At 34.7% G+C, this 12,072-nt stretch overlaps 1 protein-coding gene across 1 annotated transcript; it reads right to left on the bottom strand.

The window, feature by feature from the left end:
- Positions 1-8,541: 8,541 nt before the first annotated feature.
- LOC127087929 (uncharacterized) lies at positions 8,542-11,007 on the bottom strand. The gene is made up of 7 exons (XM_051028848.1): positions 10,570-11,007; positions 10,376-10,475; positions 10,147-10,267; positions 9,552-9,673; positions 9,313-9,434; positions 8,930-9,089; positions 8,542-8,840 (listed from the first exon to the last, which is right to left on the bottom strand). Exons 1-7 carry the CDS (start codon positions 10,730-10,732, stop codon positions 8,813-8,815), a joined length of 816 nt encoding a protein of 271 aa, XP_050884805.1. The 5' UTR covers positions 10,733-11,007; the 3' UTR covers positions 8,542-8,812.
- Positions 11,008-12,072: the final 1,065 nt, after the last annotated feature.

A 12,072-nucleotide genomic window follows, 5' to 3' on the forward strand; every position in this document is an offset into this window, starting at 1 on the left:
CTAACTAGAATGCTTATGCCTTTGTGTCACAAATTTAGCGCTATGTTAAGCAATCGTAATTGGACTTATGTAGAAGTCACAACTATTTGAGGCCGGACAATAAACTTTTGGTGTTAATGCATGTTGGAGACATAGCATTGAGAACTATGCTCATTAAACATACCACACGCAAAAAATATGCAAAGGTGTGGCCTAATCTCATCCATACTCATGTTAATCTTTCAATCAACTAGGTTTAGGATTTTTGAGATGTCATTGGCCAATTGAAAATGAATGTAAGAAGAAGGGGAATTAGATGAAGAGGGAAAGGGATGAATGAGATCACAAATTGGTCAAAGGAGGACTTTTACCAAATTAATATTATTCATTCATTTTGGGAGATGGAATGTGCATTCCATCCATCCCCTAAATCCAATAATATTAATTTGACAAAGTCAAATCAACCTTGACCAAGGCCCAACAACAAATGAGAAACTCAAATAAGTCAATCCAAATGGTCAATACAATTAAAATGACATTTATTCAATTAAAAGTATTAAAATAATGCATTAAATTCAAATATATTTTGTCCAAATCCTAAAATCACATCAAAACACCAAATAAATGGCCATGTGATTTATCATAGGTCAAACAAGGTCAAAGGATCTTGGATAAAAAAATTCATAATTTTTGGACACTTCAAAATATTTTTAAACAATTAAAAACAAATGAAAAATCAATTAATTCATGGAAAATATTAATAATGATCCAAAAAATAATTTTAATTTAGAATATGAAAGAGAAAAATATTTGAGAATTTTTGGTGAAAGTCCCATATTTTTTGGATCAATATTGAATTTAATATGAATTATTGAAGAAAATGAAATTAAATGAAAAATCAGAAATTGCAAAAATATGTGGACCATCAGATCTCCCTCATTAATTGAGGTGGCAGATCTGATGATCCACAACGCGCGTTCCACCTATACCTTAGCCAAGCGCGATGTAAACATGGTAATCACAATGCACGGTCAAGATTAGAACGCAGGAGTTGGATCACACGGTCTAGACTTGAGACAACTCATCACCGGAGCCAGAGCTCATGTTGTCTTCTCCGGTGAAGCTCGTCGGACTGGTCATCATCAACCATCACCAAAATTTCAAACAAGGACATGATTTTAAAGACAAAACATCACTGAGCACGAATATCACTTCCATTTCTTCCAATTCCAACTATATTGAGAGATATGTGGAATTGAAAAATGAGGTTCATGTTCTGAGTTGCTTCGATTCATCATCAAAACAACTCAGACACCTTGCCTACATTGGTAGGACTTCAGCCAACACAATAATCAAGAGAATTGAGCAAGAAACAAGGAGAATCGAAGAGATCAAATTTTCTGCAAAATACCTTCAATGGAGGTCTGAGCTTGCTAGATCTTGATCTGAATCGTGATTTGCTTCACTCCAATTGCTTGCAGAAGTGGAATGGAATGGCTTAAAATCAAAGGACTCATGGAGAATTGAATTCCAAAACAGTGGAGATTCAAGCTCAAATTCAACAGAATTTTTCAGGTTTATCCTCTCAATGTGAAGGGTTTTCTGTGGGAAATCAAATCTTGCGCAGTATGTGTCCTGATTATAAGCAATTGAGCTTCAATTTATAGAGGATTCCAATGATAATTGCACACTCCTTTCAAGTTTCCAAAATTGACAAAGTGAGGTAAGCAACTGCATGGGCGCGCATAGGCCCATCAAATGATTGATCATAAGTCCATAATTAAGTTCAGATATGTTGAAGCAAGCTTGGAATGCAAGGAAATTAAACTTTGATACTTGAAGTTTGATCCATGACACATGATACCAGCCTGTTTAAGCCATGCGCAGCCTATGAATTTTCTCATCTAAAATGCATGAATTTTAGCTCTTTGGAAAGTGAGATCAAGAGGAACAAGTTTTATGTTGAACACTTTTTCATTTGGAGCTTGGAACTTGGAGATATTTGGGGTGGAAGTTTGAAAAAATTTGACATATTGAAAATTTTCTAAGTGTCAAGCCAGATGTCTCAATATTCCACCTTGCTTTACTTTTTATGGGAGCTTCAAATGAGAAAAGTGTCTTCACCAAAGTTGTAGCTCTCTCAAATACCTTAAAAATGCTCACCAACTTCACGTCATTTGGATTTGAAGTGATAGAGTTATGCATTTTTGAAGTTTGGCAAAATCACTTACTCAATGGTATAGGTCAAAAGTGACCTATAATGTAGCCTCATATCACATGTGCAAAGAAGTTGAATTAGCTCCCACTCCAAACATGAAAGTTGAATTATACACATTGAATTTTATTGTGAAACTTGGAATTCTTTCATCTCATAAAAATTGAGCAAGTTATGGCCTTGGAAAGTTGACTTTCAAATTAGGGTTTAGACAAAATGACCTATAATGTTTCAACCTAGAAAATGATTTTCCAAGCAAAACTAGGTCTATGTATCAACATGAAAGTTGTTTGGAATGTCATTTAGAGTAAGTTTTAACTTGGAATCATTTTCATATGGTGAAAATTGTAGGAGATAGGGTCTAGGGAGACCCAATTTTGATTAGATGAACTCATCTGGCCAACCACCATCAACCAACTTGCTAATTTCTAATTCTCTTGACTTTATTGGCTCATGGTAGATCATATATGCATAAGATGATGAATTTTGAAGTGTCCCTTGAGAAATTTGATCAATTGGTGAGATAGAGTTACTCTAGATACCCAATCAAATTAGGGTTTCCAAGGCAAATCACCCTCAAACTCTTGAATCAAACTTGATCAATATAACATGTAGTAGAAATTGGGACTCATACATGATGCTCATAACAATTATTGAATCAATTATTGATGGTGCTCTTTGTTCATGAGGGTCTCAAACCCTAGATGTGATCAATGAATCAAGGAAATCATGTCCCTTACCTACAAAAGAGTTAGACAACTACAAAGACATATTTTTTGGTATTTTGGTTAGTAAAATGATAGTATACAAGTATGATATAATCAAAAAGTGCTTGGTGATCTCTCCCAAAACAAACACAATGAAGGAGGGGTAAGGAGGATACCAAGGTATGATCCCAATGTTAATGCTTATGATGGAATTGCATGAGGGATCTTAGGGTCAAAATTGGGGTCTTACACTCTGAAGCTTCTCGTTCTTAATGAACCAAACAAGTCCATATGCAACAATTGTAGTGGTCTTGAAGTAGACACCACATTATTGGGTTTGAAAGTTGATTTGGTTTATTTTCCCTTTTAACAAGCATCACATAATTTATCTTTGATAAACTTTATCTTAGGTAAACCAATGATAAGATCATGCTTGACTAGTTTATTTTAATGTTCCATATGAATATGTACAACTCTTTTATGTCAAATCCATGAGTCATTGTTATTTACCATGAGAAATTTTATTTTCAAAGATAAATCATCTAAAGAAATTATGAAAATATTATTAAATCTTCTACCTTTGAGTTTTACCTCATGAGTGACTTCATCTTCAATCAAGCATTCATCCTTGTTGAATTTGATCTTGAAACCTTTGTCACAAAGTTGTATTATACTTATAAGATTGTGCTTTAGTCCTTCAACATAAATAACATCTCCAACGGATGTGAAAGGTGGTGCTCCAACTTTGCCTATGCCAAGAATTTTTCCTTTGTTGTTGTCTCCATAAGTGACACATCCCTTGGCTTTTAGACTAGAGATGAAAATTTATTGATATCTCACGTCAAATTCTTAGAACAACCACAATCGAGATACCATATATTTGTAGTGGTTTTCAAGCATACCTACAAAATAAATTAGGTTTTGTTAGGTACCTAAATTTCCTTGGGTCCTTCATAATTAGTTCCTTTCTTGACCCACACATAATTTTCACTTGCCACACTAAAGTTCCTTACGTAGTAAGTATTAGGTGTGTGATCAATTATACCATAGTAGAAACAAGTAGAAACAAAATTACTTATATATCTAGGAACATAATATTTTTTCTTAACAAATCTTTTTCTTTTAGGATAATGATGAACATTGTTTGTTTTGTTCACTTTTTCTTTATTGGATTGATCACTAGCCTTAACAAAGATAGTTTTACTAGAACTTGTTTATTAAACGTAAAATAACCCAAGTCCATTTTTATCATTAGAATATCTTTGTTGACTAAAGACACCATCTAATCCAATTTGTCCTTTTTCATATCTTTCAAGAATTCTTTTCAATTGAACAATTTGGAAAGAAAGTGACTCACACTCTTTGCATGTTAAATTTTGTCTTTATTTTTCGATATTATTTTGTTTTTCAACTTCAAAATATTTTTCCACGGTGTCAATCTTTTCTTCAAGAAATAAAATTTGTTTCTTTTGTTTTCACATCGTTTTATACATATTTTTGCATTCATTTAGTAGTTAATCTATAGCACCTTGTGCATCATTATCATAAAGAGAAAAATCATTACTAACCTCTTCATCTTCATCTTCGGAATAATGTGATGCCATCAAAGTAAGATTTACACGTTCTTCGCTTTCAGAGTCGAATGGTGAACTTATTTCATTGTCTTCCCATGAAATATAGGCTCTTTTGTATTTTGTCTCTTTTCTACTTTTAAAGTCGTTTTTCTTGGTGAGTTTTGGATAATCCGTCTTTAGGTGTCCTTGCTTTCCACATTCATAGCAAGTGACATTTGGTGTTGAAGTGGAAGCATCCTTTTTCCTGAAAAATTTATTTCTTTTTGCATAATTCAAGGATTTTTTATTATTACCAAATAACTTACCAAGTATTTTTACAAGGAGCATGAAGTTTTCATCTTCTTCCGGAGCATCATCTTCTTGTTCTTCTTTTGTGTCAACTTTCAAAGCAATGCCTTTGGATTTCTTATCTTGATTCTCATGCTTTTCAAATCCTCCAAGTTCAAGTTCATGCTCTTGAAGTTTTCCAAATAAGGATGTGGACGTTATGGTAGAAAGACTTTTCTTTTCTGATATTATTATCACCTTTGGTTGACATTCTCTGGTTAATGACCTAAGCACTTTAAGATTAAGATCATCGTTAGTAAAATTCTTACCGAGAGAAATCAAGTGATTTGTCAAGTGTATAAATCTCTTTTGTAACACGACGATTCATTCTCTGGACTACATTCTAAATATCGTGTACTCTTGACTTAAAGTATTCAATCTAGATCTATTCACTTCATCGGTTCCTTCATGAGTTTCTACTAATGTATCCCATACTTTATTTGTCGTTGTACAATGAGAGACACGTATTAATTTATTCATGCTAAATACACTTTGAAGCATGTTGATTGCTTTCTTATTGTAAAAGACTTTTTTCTTATCATCTTCATCCCATGAACTCTTAATCTTTGGTGTCCCAACCCCATTGACAACACTTATAGGAACAAAATGACCATTCTCCACAACATCCCATATTTTTTCTCCTTGTGCTTTCAAATGAGCCTTCATGTGAATTTTCCAAAAATCAAAGTATTCACCAGAAAATAGTGGAGGTTTATTGTTGTTGTCGCCATCTTTGAAAATTGGATTTGCACTTGCAGAAACCATTCTGGATCTTTAGGAATAAGTTACCTATAACCTGCCCTCATGCCAATTTTAAGTCTAAAGTTCACCTAATAGGCGGCACATTAGGTACTATGATCGATTTTTGGTTTATTGAAATTTTGTTTTAGACTTTCTGGTTTGTTGGTGTTTAGAAAGTAGTAAAATACGGAAATGTAAAGAACACGAGCGATATATCCTGGTTCCCCTCACAATCCGAGAGTACTCCAGTCCCTTTACGCAGTAAGAGATTTCAATAAGTGTTAGAACCTTGTACAAGTCTACCAGAGTCACTATACACAACTTACTAACTCGATCAATAAGGACAATCCCCTTATGATCTTTACAAAGTGAAAGAAGAGAACAATCCTCTCTTTTTCACTCTTTTGCTTCCAATAATCCTGTACAGCAAAGTATTCACACTATTCTGAATTTTTATACAAAGTTGGATTATATGAATCAATTGCTAGAATTGATCTTCTCTTCCAAGTAAGGAATTCACAAGATATTATACAAGTACTCATAATTAGTGTTGAAACTTAAATGATGCAATGAAGGGTCAAAATCTAAAGGGATGAAAAGGTGAAGAGGTGAAGAAACAAAATCTAATATGTAGGGTATTTATACTACCATAATACATTTCTGAAAGTGCATGTAATCATGAAAAGGTGTCATGCTAAAGGGATGTAAAAATAAGTTCGTTAGAATCAGATTTTGAAAATAAAAAATTTCGTATGTGTAACCGGTTACCAAAAATGGTGTAACCGGTTACACCTAACATTGCAAATCAGAATATTCAAAAATGTTTTCATGTAATGGGTTACACCTGACTTATTTTTAAAAATGTCTTAAAAAATCAGTTCCAAACATGTGCCATATGAAGCAAAAATGAGTGTATGTAATAAGTGAAATACTCAACCTGACTTTTTGAGAACTATAGTATAACATGATGGATTTGCAACTTCTACTTCAAGAGGATGTGATCAAACATAAGTTTCAAAGTTAGTCTTTATAATGTTGAATGTGATAAAACATTTGATGCTTTAGACTTGAGCATGAGGCTTTTTCTATTCTTTGGCTATGAGCAATGTCTTCTAAGTTATCTTTATCAAAGTCAATAGTTGGAGAAGCTTGACTTCACATTTTGAGGAACGAGTCATGGTCATTTCTAGTGGTAACGGTTATATATATATATATATATATATATATATATATATATATATATATATATATATATATATATATATATATATATATATATATATATATATATATATATATAGTCAGGATCAAGGATCAAATGATACTAAGTTGTCAAACTTAATAACATGACACCTCTGGTAACTCTTCACCATATGTTTGTATATCAGAATCTACCGTTGGATTGAAAACTATTATCATATAGATCACGCCTATAAAATTTCACTTCAATCAAAAATCATTTGATATGTTAAACAAAATGATAAAAATTAACGGCTTTTATGATGTTCTGTAAGACGTTAATTTTTATGTATCTCGTTTACATGTCAAATCTTTTCCAATTGATATTAAATTTTATAGACATAATCTATATGATAATAACTTTCAATCCAACGATGAATTTGTTATAAGAAAATGCGGTAAAGAGTTATCGGAGGTATTATGTTATTAAGTTTGAGACATTGGTGTCATTTGATCGTAATTGTCTCTAGCACGAGAAGGGTCGTAATTGTCTCTAGCATGAGAAGGGATAGATCGTAATACACGCGATTTACTCTGAAAAACTACCGAGCTTATCACCTCACGCGAGTTTACGCTTTCATTACCGTAAAACACCATCAAACATGATTTCTCATCATCGTGAGCAAGTCATAACCCATAGAAAATTACTAAGGTCCCTTCCCACCCCTACCGGCATAAGAGTGTCACATATTTTATATTTTACAAGTACATTGACGCCTACCGTGAGACCCCGATAAAAATAATTTGGGCCACACCTTTCGTTAGCGTCACTCCTTCGATATTCACTGAAACCTCTACTCTAGACCCACTTGTTCCCGATCATAAATGCTAGGATAGCACAATCCCACGGCAGAAGATACCAGAGGTAGCAATTATTTCAATGCCGTTGCAGAAATGTACGTCGCCATAGACGAACTGTGCCGCAAAAATCAAAGCTCCACAGAGGACATGGAAGTGTTGGACCCTCGACCCCTTTTATACGAAATATGGGAAGCATATGTCCTATAAGGGCTCAAACCCTCCTCCTTGGCGAAGTTCGATGGACGTAGTGATCCTTATGAACATGTCGTCTCCATCAACACGCAAATGGACATCATCAGAGCGTCCGACTCCAAGTTGTAGTGTGGCACTTTTATAGATTCAGACTTGTGATGGTAACGCTCTAATAGTGAGGCAGGAGGGAAGAAGAGAAGTGGTGAGGGCTTCATCGTGGACGTAAATTCCCATGGTGAAGCTAAGTGGCTGATGAAGTGGCCTGGTTGAAGGGACAAGTGACTGAAAAACATTGGCATTTCTATCTGTGGGACTCTAATGGTGTCTATGAGGCTACTATGACTATGTATTAGTGAAGGGAAGATTTAAAATCCAAACAAAATCAAACCAGTTACTGGTAATGGTACAATCCATGCGTGCCTTTGAAACCAATCACGTTGACAAATTCAATTGATGACAAATGAACCAAAAGCATGTGTGTATCTCGTAGTTCTGACTGTAAAAGACAAGATTCCTTTAACTAATACATACTACAATCTACTAATCCTAAGCAACCATGTTTTAACTTATTAAACAAACTCTAACATCAAATTTGAAATTCCCATATGGACCAAAAGAAAACGAAATATCACCAAATGAATACAAATAAACAATCATGTGCGTCTGATATGGGTACAGCCACATGCTTGTGAATGTGTTAACACATAAGACTGAGCTATAAAGTAAACAAACATAAAGTCATTCAAAAAGACAAAGCAAGAGCATGTGAAAAGGAAGCAATATGCTCTGACAATAGTTTCAATATTCACAAGGACAGTTAATCCAATGATCAATCAAAAAGTTTTTAAAAAAAAAATCAAGAGCTGTTTGATGTTAACAGAAATCATGTCATATACTGGTAAAGGAATTTGGCCCTGCTATACAACTAAACTAGTAAGGCATACAAGTTCTTGAAGGTTTTCAGAATCCATCAGCTTTTTCGCCGATCATACTTCTGCGATAACCTCATCTTCCAGAACAGTTGAACAATCTTCAATTCACGGCCGATCTTTAAGATCAACTAGCCTGTCATCAAGTCGGTTATATATATTTGTATATAAATTTATGAATATAGTAGCAATTTCGACAAGGAACCATTGTGATCAAATAAGTACCTTTGAAACTTGAGTTCCCTGTAGATGAGCATTATGCTTAGAGAAATTGGGATCAGTGCTAAACACAAGTGTTCCAACGAATGCCCGGTTATGAAGTAGTTATTTACACGGAAGATTTTCTTGTCAGTAATACCTTGAATTTTTGCTAGCAGATAAATCCCTGCACCAAAAAGTTTCTGTTTCAGAATATATCCACAAATAATAAAGAAAACATGGTGGTTGCTTCCTTGTCCGTTCGTTAATTAACAACTGCTTTATATTCTTGAAATTTTACATAACTTGTTTCCAAATCGCGCCACAATATTTAAAAGCCGGAACATGATTGTTTATGCAAAGTTTCGTTTGCCCTAGGCTAAATTTACAAACATTCAGGGCTTAGTTACCTGTAGACACAAACCAGTATCCTGAGTGAGTATATTTGGAGCGGTACATAAATGCTACTGCCGGAATAGCAAGAGGGAGAATCAACTGGAACATCATGCAGAACCGTATATCATTATAAATTCTGCAACCAACCAACTAGCATACGGAATTCAGAACAAAACTCGAACACGCTGTGTCAGCCATCATGATTTGATGTGCAAAATAGGCACAAAACAAAAACACACAAATAGAAACTAACCGTTCGTGAAGTACACAGAGAAAGGCAGAGACTAAAAGTGCAACCAAACAACACAGACCAGTCTTCTGGTCGAATCTCTCAAAAACCAAACAAGACATAAGCGAGGAGAATGCCACTGTCATCTTAAGGAGAAAAAAAAAGGAAATTAGAAGAATAAACACAGAGAACAAGATTAGCAAAGAACCAAAGAATTAAAATATGCTTCGATGCAGGGGTGCACATGGATCGGGTTGGATTGGTTTTGATCAAATCCGTTATCCAACCTAATCAAAATTCACCAACTCAAATATTGGGTCAAAACCCCGTATTTTTGGTCAAACCTGAACCAAACTGATAAGCGGGTTGGTTCAGGCTATCGGTTCATCATTCATGACACATAAAATACTTACATTCTATTCCATAAAAGTTTCAATATCTAAAATAAATTTCATAATTTAAGATTCTAACACTAGAATCAAATGAAAACACTTATAGATTCAATAGATAAAACTCGAATCAAATCACAAACATGTTAACCGAACCAAATCACTTCAATTTTGGTCAGGTTGATTCAAGTTCAACCCAAACTAAAACTACATTGTAATACAATACTAACCGGTAAAGTATCCCAAATGACGCGATGGTTATCGGGCTTCAAATGATAATAAGCAGAGCCAAAAGCAATTCCTATCATCCCACTGTAGAATACTACCCAACCCCATACCTCTCCTTGAGAGCTACAACAATTCCACAAACAAAACAATCACATTTAACATTAGATAAACACTTTGTGATTATGAATTACAATTTACAACCAGTAAATAATAACAGGAACGAATGAAAACCTTATGTTGAAGAAAGTTCCATCAAGGGCGAAAACAAAACCCAAAACACCCACAATTAAAAAAGGGAAATTTGTCATCACGTTCAATGTGTTGGGTACTCCTGTGTATTGAAACCAATACAACAATAGTCAATAGAGCAATCAAAACAAAACTTAAACATAATTCTGTTGAAGAAACAAGAAGTGAGTGGTTACCAACAAGATTGCGCACATCAGCAAAACGGTGGTGATTGAGAGAGCGAGGGATTGGAGGAGTGAACAAGATGAAACAGATGCAACATAGAAATGTTGCAGTTGCACCCCATATGCGATTTCTCTTCCATCTTTTCCAACGGTGATTCGTCACATAACCCATCATTCTTCTCTTTCTTGTTTCACTTCAAAAGAAACAAAGAAAGAAACTTTGTCTTTCGCTATGAAAAGGAGAATTGTCGTTTGGGTTTTGATTCTTTGACTTGCTAGATTCTTGTTTCAGAAACTAGAAAAGAAAGAAACTAGCTTGTTCGTCGTCGTGGTTGTGTTGGAAGGAACCCATCCGTTATTATCAAAATGGCGTTTTGATTCAATTTGATTCAGGTAGGACCCAGTCCCACGTTGGTGTTCTTTTCTAGTATTTGATTTAGTCCACGTTGGTGTTCTTGTTCTCGATAAAACTAGCTTGTCCAATTATTACATTTTTTTTTTCTGCGCAGTCAGATTTTGACGGGCTTTTTTGGTCAAATAATTTGACGGGTTAATTTCGCTTCTGAAAATTTTACCCTGTACCCCTACAATTGTACCCACACCCCTACATTTAAATTTTTTGACCAAAATACCCTCATATAAATAGGGTATATTTTCCATTTCAATTTTTTTTTATCATTTTCGTTGAAGACTTCCGGAGAAGACAAATATTTGGCTTTTTTGCATTGTAAATCGGAACACTCAGAGTAAGTCTTCCGGTTCATTAATTGTATACCGGAACACTTCTCTAAAGAGTTCCGGTTTGTTGCCTTTAAGGGGCACTGAACCGGAAGTCTTTTAGAAAGTCTTCCGGTTTGTATAGTTGTATACCGGAAGTCTTTCTTAAAGACTTCCGGTTTGGATGATGTATACCGGAACTCTTTAAAAAAGTGTTCCGGAAGGTTTTTTTGTTTTTTACTAACCGGAACTCTTCTTTGAAGTGTTCCGGTACGTAATTTTTTTTTTTAATTTTAATTATTTTTTAAAACATTTTTTTTGCAGTGGTTCGAAGACGAGGTGCAGATGGCCGGATTCCAGTCCGCACATTAGATCGGGGTGCATCTTCATCTGCAGCTGTAGCTGAGCCGGCTGGATATCCAGGAGGGCCGTACGATACGTCTCTTTTGGTGAAGTACGAGCATCATGTTGCTCGACATGTATGGTTCGGTGAGGTAAGTAAACGGGCTATATTTGAAAATGAATAATAGTTGAATATTTTATAATTTGTTTTCTAATATGTGTTTTAATTGTTTTTAGGAAAGAGGTCCAAAGAAAGAGTTGAAGGTTGCCGGACATGGACTGAAGTTGACTTCTAGGGTTCCATTGGCTCTTCCACCACAAATGGAGAGTTGGGTATCTAGATCTGGTTTATCTTCACTGCAGAGAACCAGTCTGAACAAGATAGACACAAATCTTGTCTCTGCATTTGTGGAAAGATGGCATCTAGAGACATCTTCATTTCACATGCCGTTTGGT

Source organism: Lathyrus oleraceus, chromosome 5 (assembly GCF_024323335.1).
Source record: "Lathyrus oleraceus cultivar Zhongwan6 chromosome 5, CAAS_Psat_ZW6_1.0, whole genome shotgun sequence".
NCBI lineage: Eukaryota > Viridiplantae > Streptophyta > Magnoliopsida > Fabales > Fabaceae > Lathyrus > Lathyrus oleraceus.